At 40.3% G+C, this 21466-nt stretch overlaps 1 protein-coding gene across 5 annotated transcripts in view; it reads left to right on the forward strand.

Moving 5' to 3' along the window:
- FCAR (Fc alpha receptor) overlaps window positions 1–21167 on the forward strand; it is a 74104-nt gene extending 52937 nt beyond the window's left edge. For 3 of the 5 annotated variants that reach the window (XM_056542685.1, XM_056542688.1, XM_056542687.1), the window contains exons 3-7: window positions 1804–2070; window positions 3710–3970; window positions 5152–5178; window positions 6546–6614; window positions 20618–21167. In XM_056542685.1, coding sequence (XP_056398660.1) covers window positions 1804–2070; window positions 3710–3970; window positions 5152–5178; window positions 6546–6614; window positions 20618–20793 — 800 coding nt within the window. In that variant the 3' untranslated portion in view covers window positions 20794–21167. The remainder of the gene's footprint in view (window positions 1–1803; window positions 2071–3709; window positions 3971–5151; window positions 5179–6545; window positions 6615–20617) is intronic. The other 2 variants (XM_056542686.1, XM_056542689.1) reach the window with 2 other exon arrangements.
- Window positions 21168–21466: the final 299 nt, after the last annotated feature.

Consider the following 21466-nt stretch of genomic DNA (forward strand, 5'->3'; position numbering starts at 1 on the left):
GGAGTATTCTCCTGAGTAATATACGATAACTCTTGGGGTTCTGCCCCCATTTCATAATAAAAAAAAAAAAAATTTTTCTATTTGCGCCGCGTGTCCTAGGGCTTGCCAGTGGCTGTGCCTGAGGTATTTCTAGCATTTATACTTAATATATGTTAATCCATCACATCCCCTTTGTGGATATGTTTAGGATTTATCTTAATTATTTATCTGTCTCATCTAAATGACCGATATACATCTCAGCTTACTTACTTAATAATCTCTATATCACGAGCCAGCGTTAGTATCCTGTCGGAGTCTATCTGCCAGATAACCCTGTTAGTTTGTTTACATTCGCCGCCCCGCCCGCGTGCTTTCTGTTGTGGCAGCGCGTATAGGCAGAGCCGGACCGCGCCTCCCAGGTCGCGTCATGGGAGGCGCAGCGCTTCGCGCTGTATAAAGGCAGAGCGGGCGGACGTGACGTCAGACGCCAACTCACCGCACTAGGTGAGAGATGCCGAAACAGGCGTCCTGCTGATCAGCAGGACAGCGTCGTATGCTGCTGTGACACTTCAAAACCGTGAGTAGGACTGGACCTGTTTATGTACAGCTCTAGTGCCTTTTCTTCACAGGATCAATTAGTAAATGTGGATTATCTTTCTTACAGGGAGAAGACCGAAACAGAGACCACTAATAGGGCTAGACTTCTTCTTTTGTCCCCCTATGTTTCTTTGCAGGAATCTGTCATGCTGTTTTACCTTGCAGGAGTTAACTAGGGAAAGCTTATAAATATTTTCTTGCAGAGTCTCTGGTCTAATTGAATCGATTGTCACAGTATATATGACCAAGCCACAACTGTTGGCACAAATATTGATGTTTAGAATCAGAGAGACCTTTATATACTCTTAACCAATGGTCAATTGTGCTAGATATTTTCTTGATGCCCTGAGGTGGCATAAATATTGATGTTTAGAATTATTGTGACCTTTATACATTCTTAACCAATGGTCAATTGTGTTAGATAATTTCTTGATGCCCTGAGGACGCCAGTGAATACAAACTGGCAGAAACGCGTTGGCATTTTGCATCATAGTCCTACTTGTTGTGGTTCTTGCTATATACATACCCCAAGTGGGTGGCAGCTCTGGGCTGGCTGGGCCCTGCAGAACCCAGAGCCGCCTAGTTCGATTTCTATTGACCATAGAATTTAATATATTATTTTATTAGATAGAATTAAACGTTATGTTTTAATATATACATTAATCCTATTTGCTCATCCCGGACTTGAGGTCCATCTTTTTGATGGCTTCTACCTAATAGGCAGGGGAATCCCCTACCTAACTCCAACTTACTTCCTTACTAGGGGCATATCTTAATTATGAGTGTCAGTGAGGGACTCATTTTCGCCTATGGCTTCACAAAGAGCCAATCTCTGCTGTCACGTGACATAAAAAAAAAAAAGTATCAGTAATTGGTATTAGTGAGTGCTTGATAAAAAGTATTGGTCCATGTGCTCAGCCTTATTATGATTTAAAGGGGTACTCCGGTGAAAAACTTTTTTTTAATTTTTTTAATTTTTTTTAAATCAACTGCTGCCAGAAAGTTAAACAGATTGGAAAATTACTTCTATTAAACAATCTTAATCCTTCCAGTACTTATTAGCTGCTGAATACTACAGAGGAAATTATTTTCTTTTTGTAAGGATGTAAGGATCTTGGACTTCAGCTAACTTTGATAATAATGACAATTGTTCTTGGTTATATATATATATATATATATATATATATATATATATATATATATAATTTTTTTTCCCCCTGTATACAGAGGAGACAATTATTACACCATTAATCTCTGTGAAGCCAAGTAGCAGTATCTCAGTAGGCAACAACATTACAATCCTGTGTGATGGAGCAATGTCCGAAGAGACAGTCATTCTGTATAGGAATGGAAAAGAATTTTTGCGTCAGCGATCAAGTGGCTCTAAGACGGAATTCACAATAGTAGACGTCTCCTTGAAGCACCAAGGCAATTATTTCTGCATGATGCAAACAAATTCCAGGATCTCCAGCCATGCAAGAATTACAGTGATAGGTAATATAAAAAATAGATTTTACAAAAAAATATACAGTCATCTGACCTCTATGGGCCAGGTCACCAGTGGCCCTAAATTAATCGGCAAATTGGAAACTGCTATGTATAAGCTCTGAGTCCCTGACCAATCAAGCAGGGTCCCCAAGTGACCTATGTGTTATTACTGTTGCAACAGTTTGAAGAACTCTAACTACAACCAATTTTTATAGGATAATTTCGGGGGCCACAACAGGTTATTGTGCCCCATGCATGTGGCTCCCCAGTTGTTAAAGGGAATGTTTTACTTTTTTATTTTTTTAATAAATAAAATTATTCTATCAAGATAAAACATTTTATTTATGTATTTAGTTTTAGGATAATTTAGTTTTAATGTCATTTATTAATAAAGTAGGTACTGGGGGCTGTGATAAGTGTAGCCTCTTGATGGTGTGTCACTTCACTAAACCTACACAGTTGCTTTATGGCAGGCACAGGGCATAGGAAAGTTAAGACTGAGAGTGTCTCATAGAAAAGCATGGGCTGCTTACTGCAAATGTGCATAGCACAGATTAGGGGAAATGAAAGATGGAGCCAGCACCATTTTCTTGAAGTCCCTGAGGATCAGTGACCTATCAAGAGACATCTAGTCTATTCTTTACCACTCTTCAGACACCAACAAAATGGTGACAGTGGAATTGAAACTACAAAATCGGTTGAGGTCTAATTTGCTGCAGCCGGACAAGTTGCTTGCTTTTACCAGATTCCTCATGAGAGCTCCCTCTGCTGGTCAACAGTGGAAGATATGACAAGTTATTATAAAAAAATATATATATTTTGTAACAAGTAAAAACATTTTTTTAAGATTTCCAAAAATATTTTAAAAATTTGAAAAAAATTATTTAACCTCTACAAAAAATAAATAAATAAATAAATAAATAAATAATAATAATATTTGGTGACACATTCCCTTTAACAGCTGGATATAATTGTGCCTCAATGCAATTTGTCATTCTTGAGGGTAAGTTCACAAGTGCATATTTGGGTGCAAATTTTCTGAAGTCAATTTTTTTAAAACTATAAGTAACAAAATAAGCAGAACAAATTCTCCAGCAAAATCTGCATGTGTGAATGTGCCCTTAAGGGTAGGGTCAGTATTTTATTTTATTTTTTTGCATATTTGCTGCTGCATATTTCCCTACCTATTGAAGTCTATAGGTAGCAAAATCAGCTGCAAAAAATACGTAGCAAAATATGCAGCGAAATACAGCACATTTTACGTTACCCTTATAGGAATATGGTCATCCGGTTTACCCACACTAAACCCCTGATGGTTCTGACTAACATACGTACCTGCAGCCAGACCGGTGTCCCACTGATCGTCCACTTCTTTCTTTGGCAAATTGAGCACTGGAGGTGGGCCCGTCGGGTGAGTTTGAATATGCTTGGGTGCTGCATGAGTGCTCAGTAGGTTCAAGCGCTCACGTGACCAGCGCCACATGATTATTTTAATTCACCCAATGGGCCCGTCTCCTGTGCGCAATTCGCCAAAGCAAGAAACGGAAGGTTAGAGATATCTGTTTCACAGTTTGTCTAGAGTTACAAACAGCAATAGATATCACAAATTACATGTATTTATTTCTTTATTTTTACTACGTTCCAGATCATGTCAGCATTTCCTTGTCAATTACACCAAAAGGGTCAATTTTCCTTGGCAGCAATGTAAAACTGCAGTGTAATGGAACAAAGAGTGGAGAGACTGTCAACTTATTTAAAAATGGAGACCTGTATAAGCAGAAGATGGCTGGTGGATCTGTGGTTGAATTTTCTTTAAATCAGGTGGACACGAAGCATGAGGGAAGTTATTTCTGTAAGATGTCATCCAGCTCTAAAATCAGCAACACAATCTACATTTGGATTGAAGGTACCATATTTTTTCGCCCTATAGGACACACCGGCATATAAGGTGGAAAATCTAGAAAAAAAAGCTTCTGAACCCAACAGTGATCTTCAACCTGCAGACCTCCAGATGTTGCAAAACTACAACTCCCAGCATGCTGGGAGTTGTAGTTTTGCAACATCTGGAGGTCCGCAGGTTGAAGACCACTGGATAGGAGGTAGTACTCACGTGTCCCCGACGCTCCGGATCGTCACCGCTGCCCTGGATGTCGCTGCGTCCCCGTGGTGTCCCCGACGCTCTGGACGTCTTCTTCCCCGGGGTCCATGCTCTCCATCGCCGTCATCACGTAGCTACACATGCCGCTCCTCGAAGGAGAGCTCCGGCATGAATAGGGGAGAGAGGGCCCCCCAGCAAAGGTCATAATGACTTCCCCCCCCCCTCCAATATGGCATCTGATTTTCCCCCTCAGTACAAAAAGGTCTGTTTTTTCTTTCCCTATATTTTCCATGACCCATTGGTTAATTCATCTATGCATTAATTTGTTGCCAATGCAGATAGAGAGGGAAGTTATGCCGTTTTTTTACTGAGGGGGTATTGAGTATTTTTGACAACAAAGTAATCATTACTGAGGCAGTAGAGGAAAGGTGAGACGGCACTACCAATGGTCATAGCATGCAGAAAACATATAATGTAAATGGTCCCGTGCAGGAGGAGCAGATTCCGGAGTACAGGGGTGCCAGATGATTGTGAGATAGAGACATCAGTGCATGAATCCGAAAGAAAAACTTCACATCTGCACTCACCTGTGTACAACTTCACTTTATTTCGTCATCATAAAGAATATACAAGCCGGCCTGGTGGGATCGGGAAACAAGGGGCGCAACAGCCGAGGCTGTGCGGGTGGGCGGCGAACAGCTGGTTTCGCGCGTAAAACCACTTCCTCTGGACAGAGGGAGCGGTTTTACGCGCGAAACCAGCTGTTCGCCGCCCACCCGCACAGCCTCGGCTGTTGCGCCCCTTGTTTCCCGATCCCACCAGGCCGGCTTGTATATTCTTTATGATGACGAAATAAAGTGAAGTTGTACACAGGTGAGTGCAGATGTGAAGTTATTCTTCGGATTAAAGTAATCATTACGGTGGTCTATATGTGCTGTTTTTTTGTTTTTACTTGTTTAACAATACAACATTTCCACTATTTCCACCAGATGAACAACATTCAGCCTCAGGAAGTGGTAAGTTTTTTCATCACTAAAATACATCAATTGTATTTCTGTATACAGAATGTTTGTTTAAAAGATGCCCCCTCACCATTGATGGCAATTCCATTACTTATCCTGTGGTGATTCTATAATTATATCCGGTATTGTACTCCAGAGCGGCACTTCGTATTCTGCTGGTGGAGTCAATGTGTAAATACATTAAATTACTTATCCTGTACTGATCCTGTAGATCTTTTCTTTAAAAATATAAAACATTACAAAAAAATTATTAAACACCATAACAATAACACAAACAACATACACCTGTATAATATACACAAAAATGTAGTCCATATTAGCCCACAAATGTCCATCAAAGTATTTTCTGGTCCAGCCACATTCTCACCAAACACACACCACTATAACCGTGGACCGTGTCGGTTCTAAGTTGCTACTGGTTTTCACCAGAGCCCGCCGCAAAGCAGGATGGACTTGCAGCGGCGGTAGCAACCAGGTCGCATCCACCGGCAACGGCTCAACCTCTCTGACCACTGAGATATGCGCGGTACAAGGGATTAGACAAGAGCAGGGTCTGACGTAGCAGAAGGTCAGGGCAGGCAGCAAGGATCGTAGTCAGGGGCAACGGCAAGGAGGTCTGGAACACAGGCTAGGAACACACAAGGAAAGCTTTCACTGGCACAATGGCAACAAGATCCGGCAAGGAAGTGCAGGGGAAGTGAGGTGATATAGGGAAGTGCACAGGTGAAGACACTAATTAAAACCCATGCGCCAATCAGTGGCACACCGGCCCTTTAAATCGCAAAGACCCGGCGCGCGCGCGCCCTAGGGAGCGGGGCCGCGCACGCCGGGGCAGCACAGACGGGGAGCGAGTCTGGTAAGCGGGTCGGGATGCGCACCGCGAGCGGGCGCGTCCCGCATCGCGAATCGCATCCCGGCTGGGGACATTATCGCAGCGCACCTGGTCAGCGGGTCTGACCGGGGAGCTGCGAACAGGAGAACGCTGTGAGCGCTTCGGGGAGGAGCGGGGACCCGGAGCGCTCGGCGTAACAACTGTGTACATACATTACATTACTTATCCTGTACTGATCCTGAGTTATATTCTGTATTATACTCCAGAGTTGTACTCACTATTCTACTGGTGGGGTCACTGTGTACATACATTACATTACTTATCCCGTACTGATCCTGAGTTATAACATGTATTATAATCCAGAGCTGTACTCACTATTCTGCTGGTGGAGTCACTGTGTACATACATTACCTTACTTATCCTGTACTGATCCTGAGTTATAACCTGTATTATAATCCAGAGCTGTACTCGCTATTCTGCTGGTGGAGTCACTGTGTACATACAAGTTATATCCTGTATTTTACTCCAGAGTCTTCAGTGACTAAGAGCCTGGGGAGCATCATGTCAGAAGACTCTCAAAGTGTCCTTAGGAGAATAGGTGAGTGACCTGCTGCTACCATGACAAGTACTGACCTTGCATTTACTACAATAATTAGATTCTAAACAAAGGGTGCCAGGACAGAAAGGTCTGTTTTTTCTTTCCCTTTGTTTTCTATGACCCATTGGTCAATTCTTCTATTCATTAATTTGTTGACAATGCAGATAAATGAACAAAGAGGAGTCATGCAGTTTTTCCTTAATAGAAAAAGGAATGGGACCAATATGGAATGGGACACCTTTCTTCAAGGGCCCCATAACAGCTGCATGGTCTGCCTCCATGGTATGTGTGACTTTGCCCCATAAACCTTTAGGGAAGAGTTGACCAGTGCCACCGGAATTAACAGTTTCCGCTAAAACTTTTCTAATGTATATGGCCAACATTACATCGGAACAAGCCAACAACACCTCTCAGCTGTCTCTTTATGGATACAGGTAAAGAGGGAGCTTTATCCAACGTTGCGCAAAGAAACAGTGTAGCAGTTGCCCATAGTAACAAATCAGAGTCCAGCTTTCATTTTTCAAAAGCTTTGTATGTATAGCATTAATTTAGTTGTTTTTGGACAAAAACACTGTCTGCTTCCAGCATTGGGACAAATTCCCTGCGCACATTCTGTACACAGTAATGCCGATTAATTCAGTCAGAATAAGTCATCCTTAGGGATGCTCAGACACGTGCCCTCACCATTGACTTCAATGCATTTCCGAGTGAATCAGCCAACAGAATGAACAAGTTGTCCGGAAATTCAGCAGTGTACACGGTGCAGCAGAATCTCATTGAAAAGAATGGGAGGCTGCTGCACCAGAATTTCCAAGCATAATTTCTAAGCTGGATTATGCTTGGAAATGTTATGAATGTGCTCTTAAAACTCCTTCACATGCCCTTTTTGTGGCTTTTTTGTGCTTTATACAGGTAAAACTACCTGGGAGAACACTATGTGTGACACAACCCTAATGAGGTTTTTACAGGGTGATAATCACCACACCTATATGGATTCTTCTATGCTTGTATTGTACTTTATTTCTACATGTTGTGTGGTTAACCCATTAACGACCAAGGACGTAAATTTACGTCCTGGTGCTGCGGAACTTAGTGCACCAGGACGTATATTTATGTCCTGTACATGACCACGAGCATCGGAGCGATGCTCGGATCATATGCGGCTGGTCTCTGGCTACGATCAGCAGCCGGGACCCGCCGGTAATGGCCAACATCCGCGATCACGCGGATGTCTGCCATTAACCCCTCAGATGCCGTGATCAATACAGATCAAGGCATCTGCAACGAGGCAGTCAGAAATATGGATGATCAGATCACCCACAGCGCTGCCGCGGTGATCCGGTCGTCCAGAACGGCGCACGGAGGTCCCCTCACCTGCCTCCACTGCCTTCCAGATCGAGCAGACTAGAGCAGAAGATGACCAATAACACTGATCACTTCTATGCCCTATGCATAGCACTGAACAGTATTAGTAATCAAAGGATTGCTATAAATATTTCCCTATGGGGACTATTAAAGTGTAAAAATAAAAAAGAGTTAAAAAAAAAAGTTAAACATTTTTGAAAAATCCCCTCCCCCAATAAAAATATAAAATGTCCTTTTATCCCATTTTACCCCCATAAAGTGTAAAAAAAATTAATAATACACATATTTGGTATTGCCTCGTGTGTAAATGTCCAAAATATTAAAATATAATGTTATTGATCCCGTACGGTGAACGGCGTGGACATTAAAAAAAGGCGCAAAACTGCTGCTTTTTTTGGTCACATTTTATAAAATAAAAATGAATAACAAAATTAATAAGTTATATATATATATATATATATATATATATGATATCAATAAAAAGTAAAGATAATGGCGCAAAAATTTGCCCTTAAACCGCAGCTTATACGGAAAAATGAAAAAATTATAGGTCGTTGAAATAGAAGGATTTTAAAAATACTAATTTGGTTAAAAAGTTTGCGTTTTTTTTAAGCGCAACAATAATAGAAAAGTAGGTAATCATGGGTATCATTTTAATCATATTGACCCACAGAATAAAGAATACATGTCATTTTTACCGTAAATAGTACGGCGTGAAAACGAAACCTTAAAAAATTAGCTAAATTGCAGTTTTCTTTTTAATTTCCCCACACAAACAGTATTTTTTGGTTGCACCATACATTTTATGGTAAAATGAGTGATGTCATTATGCAGGACAACTGGTCGTGCAAAAAAACAAGCCCTCATACTAGTTTGTAGGTGAAAATATAAGAGTTATGATTTTTAGAAGACGAGGAGGAAAAAATGAAAATGCAAAAATAAAATTGGCCTGGTCCTTAAAGGGGTACTCCTCGTGAAATTAAAAAAATAAAAATAAACTGGTGCCAGAAAGTTAAACAGGTTTGTAAATTACTTCTATTAAAAAATCTTAATCCTTCCAATACATTTTATGAGCTGTATACTGCAGAGGAAATACTTTTCTTTTTGGATTTCTCTGATGTCACAACCACAGTGCTCTCTGCTGACCTCTGCTGTCCATTTTAGGAACTGTCCAGAGCAGCATATGTTTGCTATGGCGATTTTCTCCTGCTCTGGAAAGTTCCCAAAATGGACAGCAGAGGTCAACAGAGAGCACTGTGGTCGTGACATCAGAGAAATCCGAAAAGAAAAGCATTTCTTCTGTAGTATATAGCACCCAAAAAGTACTGGAAGGATTAAGATTTTTTAATAGAAGTAATTTACAAATCTGTTTAACTTTCTGGCGCCAGTTGATTTAAAAAAAAAAGTTTTCCACGGGAGTACCCCTTTAAGGTCAAAATGGGCTTGGTCCTTAAGGGGTTAAATGTAATGTTGAGCGAGCTGAGCCCAGGGAACTCAAATTCAACCTGAACTTGCCTGTCTTGACGAACTTTAGAACTTTTACTAGTTTGGTTTGCGAAAAAACAGTAAAAGCACGAACACACATGAGAAGCAAAGCGTTTTGGCACCCAGAAGAAGCAGAAGGAGCAGGGGGGGGGGGGGGGGGGGGGGTTGGCATGATCTTAGGGTGATCAGCATATCACATGATAACCAGGTTATCATGTGATTTGTTGGTTTAAGTGTCCATCAGCTCAAAGGCCAATAAGAGACAGCAAGGGGGAGGATAGTTTTACAGAGGTAAAGGCTTACATGCTGCGTGTGTGTGTGTGTGTGTGTGTGTGTGTGTGTGTGTGTGTGAACAGGAGCCACAATCCTTATCCTGGAGCCAGAATCCTTATCCTAACTTTAACATACACAGATTGCGCTGTTTTTCAAAAACAGTAAAAAGATATTTTAAAACAGAACAAATCCTATAGGACTAAGAGTACTCCTTGCGCTTGAAACACGTAACTTGTTGGAATAAGTACGGTTTTATTTGCACTAGAGCTGGATTCCATCTTCCTTTGTTCCAAATTCTATAGGGCTATACAAAAATCCATATCAAACGGCCGTCACACCCCCTCCCATAGACTGGCATTGTGGTGGGGGTGTGACGTCACACGGGGGTGGAGTTGGGATGTCACAATATTCCGGCCCCGTAGTCGTGACCCGTCAGACTTTGAGGCTGCAGAGCTGCGGGCAGCTCCCACAGGTGGGTGTTGCATGTGAGATTGCGGGGGTCCCCAGTGGCAGGACCCCCCTGATCAGACATCTTATCCCCTAGGGGATAGGGGATAAGATGTTGTAGGGCCGGAGTACCCCTTTAAAGATGAGTTTTTCAGCAGAACTGTTGGGCTGAGCAGCTCAGGATCAGGTGACGGTGACACTGGTGCTAGATCTGTAGGCTTGAGGGAAAAAAAACATTCTAGAACAGGGGTACAGTTGGGTGATGTGACTAGCTAGTTACAGTATCCTGTTCCTGTGTGGAAATTCTTTACTATGTTACCAGATAAAGTAAACCAGGCACAGTGTTGTATCTGTAGAGAAAAAGTATGGCACAGGCATGGTCTGAATTTAGGAATTTATGAATTAAGCCTCTCTGGCAGCACATGGAGAGGCATCACAATGCCTGACTAGAAGTATACCTAGTCCACCAATGCCTTCTGTCTGGTGGCTACAGCTAACACTACCTCACCACTGCCTGCTGTCTGCTGGCTATAGTTACCACTATTCCCCGCTGTGCATAATCATGTGTTGCAGAGGGTGGGCCCCTTTATGCAGTTGTCAGTGTACAGCACAGTCCATGCTGACCAGAATTTAATTACATCTATTTTTGTCCCTCCTGCTGTCCGCTGGCTACAGTTACCATGAGTCTCCACTGTGCACAATCAGAAGGTGCAGAAGGTGGGCCTCTCCATGCAGTTGTCAGTGTGCAGCACATTCCATGCTATGCAGAATTTGGCTACTTCCAGCCAGGCCTGGGCCGCCTGGCCAAATCTAATAAACCCAAATTTTTTAACCTCCAGCTGTCAGCAGGCTACTACTACTCTTACGAGTCCACCTCTTCCTGCTGTATGCTGTATACTACTATCCCTCTAGTCCGCCATCACCCTTGCTGTTGCTAACTCCTGCCAGGCCCGGCCACCTGGCAATAATTGAAAAACTAAAATCTTTTAACTTCCTGCTGTCCACAGGCTACTTCCACTCTTGCCCGTCCAACTCTTTCTACTATATGCTGGATACTACCAGTCTCACTAGTCCACCATCACACTTGCTGCTGATAGTTTCAACCAGGCCTACACATACACAATCCATAAACCACAGACCTCCAAAAAGGGATCATTTTTTTCATCTTTCAATACAAAAGCTTATGCTTCTTCACTAATATGGGACACCAAAGCTTTTAGTACTCCCAAAAAGAAAATGTTTGGAACCCTTGACAACCTCCATGTAATCTTCTTTGCTTGGCAGACTAAAAGCTGTTTCTATTTCCAAAAACTTAAACATTTTGGGAGCTCTGACAAAATTTATGCCATGTTCTTTGCTTAGCAGCCTAAAAAGCTGATGATTGTTTGAAATAAAAAAAAAAAAAAAAATCATTTACATTATTACTGTGAAGAGTGTCTTCAATTTTAAGTACAAAGGAACTCCCCTAAAGGTAGAGTTTTATTTTTATCTTATTTTAAGAACACTTGCAGGAAGCCACTGTGTCTTCAAATACCACAGTGTTATACAGGCCTTTAGAGCTATTAGACAGTGTTAGAAACATGTTTAAGGGCTTATTTCATTGCCGGCTCGTGTCGAATTCAGCCAAATTGATTCAGCAATTATGAAAAAGTTTAATAGTTGAACACTATTTAAATGGAGAAAACAATATGCTTGTTTGAAGACTGAATTCTATTAATGAGTGTTTTTGACAACACCGTAAAAATTATGGTGCTGTCTTTTTGCTTTCCTTGTCTAACAATACAAATTTTTTTTTTCTACTAGAACAATTTTTAAAGGGGTATTCCAGGAAAAAAAATTTTTTTAGATCAACTGGCTCCAGAAAGTTAAACAGATTGGTAAATTACTTCTATTAATAAATCTTAAACCTTCCAATAGTTACCAGCTGCTGAATTTGAGTTGTTCTTTTCTGTCTGACAACAGTGCTCTCTGCTGACACCTCTGTCTGTCTCAGGAACTGTCCGGAGCATAAGTGGTTTGCTACGGGGATTTGCTTCTACTCTGGACAACTCCCGAGAAAGGTGTCATCAGAGAGCAGTTAGACAGAAAACTTTAACTTCAGCAGCTGACAAGTACTCAACTTTAGCAGCTGATAAGTACTGGAAGGATTAAGATTTTTTTTATAGAAGTAATTTACAAATCTGTTTAACTTTCTGGAGCCAGTTGATATACAAAAAGTTTTTTTCCTGGAATACCCCTTTAACCTCAGGAAGTGATCAGATAATATTTCTGTATATGTTTGTCTTACGTCGTGTACATGATGCGAGCACCGAAGTGGTGCTCGCTTCATGTGCGGCAAGTCCTGGAAGCTATTAGCAGTCAGGGACCTGCTGGTAATGGCGGACATCAGTGACTGCGCTTGTGTCCGCCATTAACCCCTCAGATGCCATGATTACTACAGATCACAGCATCTGCAGATTGGATCGCCCACGGCACTGCTGGGGTCTTCTTCTCTGATCTGCCGTCCAGAGAAGAAGATTGCCGATAACACTGATCTGTGCTATGCCCATGTTTAGCACTGAACAATATTAGCAATCTAATGATTGCTATAAATAGGGGACAGAAAAGGTGTAAAATTTAAATGGCCCCTTTTTCACATTTTACCCCAAAAAGTAAAAAAAAAATTAAAAACATATTTGGTATCAGCATACGTTTCCGTGCATAAATGTCAGAACTATCAAAATATAATGTTAATGATCCCACACGGTGAACGGCGTAAATGTTAAAAAAAAAAGTCCAAAATTACTACTTTTTGGCACATCATATTCCAAAAAAATTCAAAATTCACATATATGCAAAAGTGGTCCCAATAAAAAGTACAGATCACACGCAAAAAAAGTACAGCTCCATATACAGACAAATGAGAACATTATAGGTGGTAATAATAGGGCAATTTTAAACATACGCATATTAAAAAAAAAAGTATATATATTTTTAAACCAAATTCAACTAAGGAATGGAAGGTAAGGGATATGGTGGGATGAAGAGGAAGGAATGTGTTATATTTCTGCATAAGTATTAATGTTATTTTGTTCTAGGAATGTATCTAACCCTGTTTTGAAGCTTTCAACAGTTTCTGCTGTGGCCAGTTCCTGAGGTAGACTGTTCCATAAATTCACAGTTCTTATGGTAAAGAAGGCATGTCGCCCCTTGAGACCAAACCTTTTCTTCTCTAGACGGAGGGAGTGTCCCCTTGTCCTTTGAGGGGGTTTAAACTGGAACAGTTTTCCCCCATGTTTTATGTATGGGCTATTTATATACTTATATACGTTGAACATATCCCCCCTTAGATGTCTCTTCTCAAGACTAAACAGTTGTAATTCTTTTAATCTTTCCTCATAGCTAAGATGTTCTATGCCCCTTATTACTTTAGTCGCGCGTCTGTGCACCTTATCCAGCTCCACAGGGTCCCTTTTATGAAAAGGTGACCAAAACTGAACAGCATATTCCAGGTGAGGCCGTACCAATGCTTTATAAAGGGGGAGTATTATGTCCCTGTCCCTCGAGTCCATGCCTCTTTTGATACAGGACAATATCCTGCTGGCCTTAGAAATGGCTCCCTGACATTGCATGCTATTCTGCAGTCTATGATCTACAAGTACACCCAGATCCTTCTCTACCAGTGACTTTCCCAGTTTAACCACCCTCCCACGACATACGTTGCATGCAGATTTTTAGTACCCAGATGCATAACTTTACATTTATCCACATTGAACCTCATTTGCCAAGTGGATGCCCAGACACTTAGTCTATCCAAGTCATCTTGTAACTTATGCACATCCTCTATAGACTGTACAATAAACTTAGAGTCATCTGCAAAGATAGAAACAGTGCTGTTAATCCCATCCTCTATATCATTAATAAATGTATTAAACAAGAGCGTGCCCAGTAGTGAACCTTGGGGTACACCACTAATAACCAGGGCCAATCAGAGTATAAATCATTAACCACCACTCTCTGGGTATGATCCTTAACCCCTTAAGGATTGAGCCCTTTTTCACCTTAAGGACTCAGCCATTTTTTGCAATTCTGACCACTGTCACTTTAAACATTAATAACTCTGGAATGCTTTTAGTTATCAATCTGATTCCGAGATAGTTTTTTCGTGACATATTCTACTTTAACATAGTGGTAACATTTTGTGGTAACTTGCATCCTTTCGTGGTGAAAAATCCCAAAATTTTATGAAAAATTTGAAAATTTTGCATTTTTCTAACTTTGAAGCTCTCTGCTTGTAAGGAAAATGGATATTCCAAATAATTTTTAATTTATTTTTTATTTTTTTTATTCACATATACAATATGTCTACTTTATGTTTGCATCATAAAATTGACGTGTTTTTACTTTTGGAAGACACCAGAGGGCTTCAAAGTTCAGCAGCAATTTTCCAATTTTTCACAAAATTTTGAAACTCGCTTTTTTTCAGGGACCAGTTCAGGTTTGAAGTGGATTTGAAGGGTCTTCATATTAGAAATACACCATAAAAGACCCCATTATAAAAACTGCAACCCCCAAAGTATTCAAAATGACATTCAGTCAGTGTTTTAACCCTTTAGGTGTTTCACAGGAATAGCAGCAAAGTGAAGGAGAAAATTCACAATCTTCATTTTTTACACTCGCATGTTTTTGTAGACCCAATTTTTTAATTTTTGCAACGTGTAAAAAGGAGAAAATTTTTACTTTTATTTGAAACCCAATTTCTCTCGAGTAAGGACATACCTCATATGTCTATGTTAATTGTCCGGCGGGCACAGTAGAGGGCTCAGAAGGGAAGGAGCGACAAATGGTTTTTGGGGGGCATGTCACATTTAGGAAGCCCCTATGGTGCTAGAACAGCAAAAAACCCCACATGGCATACCATTTTGGAAACTAGACCCCTCGGGGAACATAACAAGTGGTAAAGTGAACCTTAATACCCTACAGGTGATTCACGACTTTTGCATATGTAAAAAAAAATTAAAAATTTCCCTAAAATGCTTGGTTTCCCAAAAGTTTTACATTTTTAAAAAGGGTAATAGCAGAAAATACCCCCCAAAATTTCAAGCCCAATTTCTCCCGATTCATAAAACACCCCATATGGGGGTGAAAAGTGCTCTGCTGGTGCACTACAGGCCTCAGAAGAGAAGGAGTCACATTTGGCTTTTTTGAAGGAAATTTTGCTCTGGGGGCATGCTGCATTTAGGAAGCCTCCATGGTGCCAGAACAGCAAAAAAAAAAAAAAACACATGGCATACCATTTTGGAAACTAGACCCTCGGGGAACGTAACAAGGGGTTAAGTGAACCTTAATACCCCACAGGTGTTTCACGACTTTTGCATATGTAAAAAAAAAATTTTTTTTTTTTACCTAAAATGCCTCTTTTCCCCAAAATTTTACATTTTTAAAACGGGTAAAAGCAGAAAATACCACCCAAAATTTATAACACAATTTCTCTCGAGTACGGCGATACCCCATATGTGGCCCTAAACTGTTGCCTTGAAATACGACAGGGCTCCAAAGTGAGAGCGCCATGCGCATTTGAGGCCTAAATTAGGGACTTGCATAGGGGTGGACATAGGGGTATTCTACGCCAGTGATTCCCAAACAGGGTGCCTCCAGCTGTTGTAAATCTCCCAGCATGCCTAGACAGTCCGTGGCTATCTGGCAATACTGGGAGTAGTTGTTTTGCAACAGCTGGAGGCTCCGTTTTGGAAACAGTGGCGTACCAGACGTTTTTCATTTTTATTGGGGAGGGGGGCTGTGTAGGGGTATGTGTATATGTAGTGTTTTTTACTTTTTATTTTATTGTGTGTTAGTGTAGTGTAGTGTTTTTAGGGTACAGTCGCACGGGCGGGGGTTCACAGTAGTTTCTCGCTGGCAGTTTGAGCTGCGGCAGAAAATTTGCTGCAGCTCAAACTTGCAGCCGGATACTTACTGTAATCCTCCGCCCGTGTGAGTGTACCCTGTACGTTCACATTGGGGGGGGGGGGGGGGACATCCAGCTGTTGCAAAACTAAAACTCCCAGCATGTACGGTCTATCAGTGCATGCTGGGAGTTGTAGTTTTGCAACCGCTGGAGGCTCCGTTTTGGAAACAGTGCGTACCAGACGTTTTTCATTTTTATTGGGGAGGGGAGGGGGGTTGTATAGGGGTATGTGTATACGTAGTGTTTTTTACTTTTTATTGTGTGTTAGTGTAGTGTTTTTAGGGTACAGTCGCATGGGCGGGGGGTTCACAGTAGTTTCTCGCTGGCAGTTTGAGCTGTGGCAGAAAATTTGCCGCAGCTCAAACTTGCAGCCAGATACTTACTGTAATCCTCCGCCCATGTGAGTGTACCCTGTATGTTCACATTGGGGGGGGGGGGCAGAAACATCCAGCTGTTGCAAAACTACAACTCCCAGCATGTACGGTCTATCAGTGCATGCTGGGAGTTGTAGTTTTGCAACAGCTGGAGGCACACTGGTTGTGAAACACCGAGTTTGGTAACAAACTCCTTCAGCAAACCATTTGGTTGAGGGGGTCTTAATGACAAATTATTCTATCCGTCTTCCTGATTATAGAATCCCCCAGTAATAGAAAGGATCTAAACATGGGTATTATTTTAATCGTATTGACCCAAGGAATAAAGAAAAAAAATTTGCCATAAAGTGTACAGCATGAAAAGTAAACCTTCCAAAATTTGAAAAACTGTGGTTTTCTTTTCAATTTCCCATACATTTTATGGTACAATGAGTGATGTCATTACAAAGGAAAATTGGTCGCACAAAAAACAAGCCCTCATATGGGTTTGTGGATGGAAATATAAAAAAGTTATTATTTTTAGAAAGAGAGGAGGAAAAAACTAAAAATGCAAAAATAAAATTGGCTCGATCCTTAAAGGGGAAAACATTTTTTTTTTTATCAACTGATGCCAGAAAGTTAAACAGATTTGTAAATTACCCCTCTCCTTACCATAAAGCCACGCCCATTCTGTGAGTGTGTCAGAAATGAGCAAGTTTTAGCATAAAGCTGGATCTTGCACAAAAAATATGCCATTATTTCCAGTTTTTCACTGTTTTGGGATGCATAACCCCTTCTTCCAAGGTATATAATTTTTATTATGCAATAAATAAGCATTGGTTTTTATGAAAACAGAATACTCTTTAATCTTATAATACAGCATCACCATTTGTTTATGAGGGATCAGTCCTGTCAAACTTATCTGATCTAGTTAAATAAAACTGCAGGGATAGAGCACCAAAATAATACCTTTAACATTCACGATAATAACAATCAAGCTTTATTAACATAAATGTGCAAATAAAGAAATCAGGAATCACCTTGAAATTCCTGCAACAGTGTCTAAATCAAGTATGAAACTTGTAAAAACAAAATCGAGCCTGTCAGGATCGACCGGGGGAGACAGGGAAAGTGAGCCCTAAACTTACCCTGAAAACACTCTCCCTGCCTACTTGCCCATTCATCCTAAATGATGGATCGACAGTCGGTCACAGGCCAGAAACTGGAGCGGAAAACTGCTAGACAACCAGATATACCAGACAGGATATAAATACTAACAGGGCAGACTATAAACAGGCAAACTGATCAGGAACATAGAACACTGTTCACAAACAAGGACAAAGATCAGATCAACCAAACAGGATATAAATATAGGACACTGTTCACACTGGACACAAGACTAGGAAACGGATGAGTCAGAATAAACTCCAAGAAATAAACCGGAATAAGCTCAATCCGCAGATAACCTCCGGTAGAAAAGAGGAATAATCAATACCCCGCAGTCCCCTACACAAAGGCAAAAAGGGATATATTGCTAAACAGGAATAAACGCAATACCCCAGGACCACCAGAAGACACAGGAATGTCTTGATACTAGAACGCAATCTCCCAGAGTCCACTATGGAACACGTAGATCTCTTGTACTAATTCACAATTCCCCGGAGTCCCATTGGACAGGTTAAAGGGATATCTTGGTACAGAAACACAGAAAACAGATACAAGAGAAAATACAGTTTGAACAGCTACTCAGCAGAAAGGACATACAAATCCTAAAAACCGATAAAACACAGATTAAAATCGACTATGAGCATGCTACATAACCATGGCTAAACCCCAGAACATCACAAAGATAAATACAAAGTGCATGCTAAGGCAAAAATAGTAGATTTAAGGCTCAAACAAAACAAAGAGTGTTTCATAGCAGCATGTCAGGCATGTAAGCAGCAAGACAGGATGTCAATCATCATCTCGGAAGCTAGAGAGAGCTGGAGATTTCTAGACACACCAGAGTTCTCATTCATTCTCAGAGTATTAACCACTCCCAATCCAGGGAAAATAGAAAACTGCTCTCAACATGTTAATGTGTGAATACACACCTAAACCGAAAAAACAAATAAATGGACATTACAGTGCCACTATAAGGGCAGCACGTGTGTCTTCTACATCTCAAATATAAGGAATAAAAAGCAATGAAAAGAACCACAGCCACTGAAGAAAAGAGAGGAAAAGACTCCACAAAGCTTTCTGAAGGTAGGAAAATGACCCACTTCCTCCTGAAATGGCCTAACCCATGTCTCCCATGAGACTAGAGCAGCAGGTTGCGCATGCACACAACTATTGGAGTGCAGAGACAGCCGAATACTGTACGGAGCTTTCTCCAACAGCTCCCATAAAGATAGTATGGAACAGCAACGCATGCATAATTTAATGTACTGCTCACTTATAACGAAAGGCATAAGTCCTCATTCGCTAGATAACAGGATACCCCAGCTGTCAAAACTCCTGCAATCAGAAAGCTAGCTCCTGTCATATGGTGCTACAAAGGAATTCAGTTCTAGACTGGACCAGGGTAACACTGCTGATGTTGTGTATGTGAACTTTTTAAAGACATTTGACACTCTACTACTACATAAAAGTTTGGAATATAAAAGCAGAATGTTGGAACAAGGGAAAGAATGTGTACATAAGTTAACAATTAGCTCAGTGACAGGAAACCGAAGGTAGGTAATAATAGTACATCAACAGATTGGAAGACTGTTAATAGTGGGCTACTAAAGCGGCCAGTATTGGGTCCTCTTTTCATTATGTTTATCAATGACCTTGTAGGCATTTACAGAGTAGAATTTTAATATTTGAAGATAATGGTAAGCTTTTTAAAGTGGTTTTTCAATTCGTAATTTTATGTATAGGTAGGTAGTAAAAATGCACACTTATCTTCCTCATTTCCAAACCACAGCCATTCTCATGGAGCCTGATCCTGCTGCACAGCACTTTCTGGGGTTGGGGTAGACCCATGAAATTGGCTACTCAGCCAGTCAGTAGCTGAGATGGAACGTCACTGCCCTGATTTACCTTTCTGACACAGTGTGGACCCTCTGAAGGAGGCAGACAGGTTCAGATTGCTGGTACACCGCCCAGGCTATCTCCCTATCTCCTGTGCATAGCACTAGCTGTTCCACTACTTCATTTGTTCCATCGTGATCTCATCATGGAGATCTGGGTTAGATGGAGAGAAATTTCTGATAACTGTATAATTCTAAAGTGTTTATGGAAAGCTATTTTTTTTTATGCAGGGTTGATGCATATATGTATATAGGTTAAGGAATTCAAAGTACTGATTGTGATCATAAATATCCATGGACAATGTATGGCTGAGCCCTGTAAGTCTTTCAATTTGAAAAGTTAATCTCTAGATTTACGATAAGTTTAAGCCTCTGGTCTTTTAAAGGGGTACTCCGGTTGAAAACATTTTTTTAAATTAACTGGTGCCAGAAAGTTAAACAGATTTGTAAATTACTTCTATTTAAAAAATCTTAATCCTTACAGTACTTATTAGCAGCTGTATACCACAGAGGAAATTCTTTTCTTTTTGAATTTCCTTTTTGTCTGCCCACGGTGCTCTCTGCTGACACCTCTGTCCATGTCAGGAACTGTACAGAGCAGCATAGGTTTGCTATGGGGATTTTCTCCTGTTATGGACAGTTCCTGACATGGACAGAGGATTCAGCAGAGAGCACTGTGGACAGACAGAAAACAAATCCAAAAAAAGAAAAGAATTTCCTCTGTAGTATACAGCTGATAATAAGTACTAGAAGGATTAAGATTTGTTTAATAGAAGTCATTTGCAAATCTGTTCTGGCACCAGTTGACTGAAAAAGACCTAAACATTTTTTTCTACCGGAGTACCCCTATTGTCCTATGATGCAGATAGTGCCCAGAGGTCAATAGTGTATTTAGAGCAAAATCAAGCAACTATTGGCCACCCCATGCAGACAGGACTATATCCACATGCAGTAACTGCACAGTAAGTCCTTACCATTTATACCCTGCCACATCCATTCAAAGAATAACATTTATTGGTAAAAACAGAAATGCCCTTTATCAAAAGTGTAAATACTTCCATTCATCATTCACAGATGTTATTGAAGAAAAGAAGAGAGACTACACAACAGGAAACATGATCCGCATTTCTGTAGCTGGAGTTCTCCTGGTATTACTTATGATTGTTGTCTCGGAGCATTTCTACAGCAGGAAGAAGCTGAAAATACAACACAACAGACATGCAGCTTCAAACGAATATGAACTAGACTAAAAGCAAATTCAGACTGTTTGCTATTAAATTATTTTTGTAATTTTGCTGTTATATGTTATTGGAGCTGTATTATTGACTCTATTAAAAAGGGTTGTTCTACAACTCATTGTTACATTTTGCTGTTAGGTCAAACACACAACCAAAATTTTATTAGAATTATTTAACTCTTTTAGGATTTGGACCATAATGTGATAATAACTTTGGAATGCTTTTAATTAGGCAAGTGATTCTCATGTGGTTTATTCGTAATATCTTTACAAAGTTTTATCTTTAAAAGTATACTTTTTTAATGTTAAATTTTTATAAGACAACTTGTTTATTTAAAAAAAGAATTAAAAAAATTAAGAATTACTATAGAAAATTTGGAGAAGTTAGCAGTGTTTACATTTTCAAATTATATGCCTCTAAAATAAATACTGTATAAATTAGATTACATTAGAAAATCATAGCTTTTTTGTTCAGTCATTTTAATGTTTTCTTTTTCTAGGACTTTGTTTAGGACTTATAAGATTAACAGCAAATTTTCAAGGGCAATTTTAGAACAACTATTTAATGAACCAAACAAGTTCTAAAGTGGCTTTAAGGTCCCTGTTTATAAGAAATCCCCAATAAGTTACAATATATTAGGAACTCCATCACTGAAAGTAGGAACTTATTTCACAGGAATTGAGAT

Source organism: Hyla sarda, chromosome 10 (genome assembly GCF_029499605.1).
Source record: "Hyla sarda isolate aHylSar1 chromosome 10, aHylSar1.hap1, whole genome shotgun sequence".
Classification (NCBI taxonomy): domain Eukaryota; kingdom Metazoa; phylum Chordata; class Amphibia; order Anura; family Hylidae; genus Hyla; species Hyla sarda.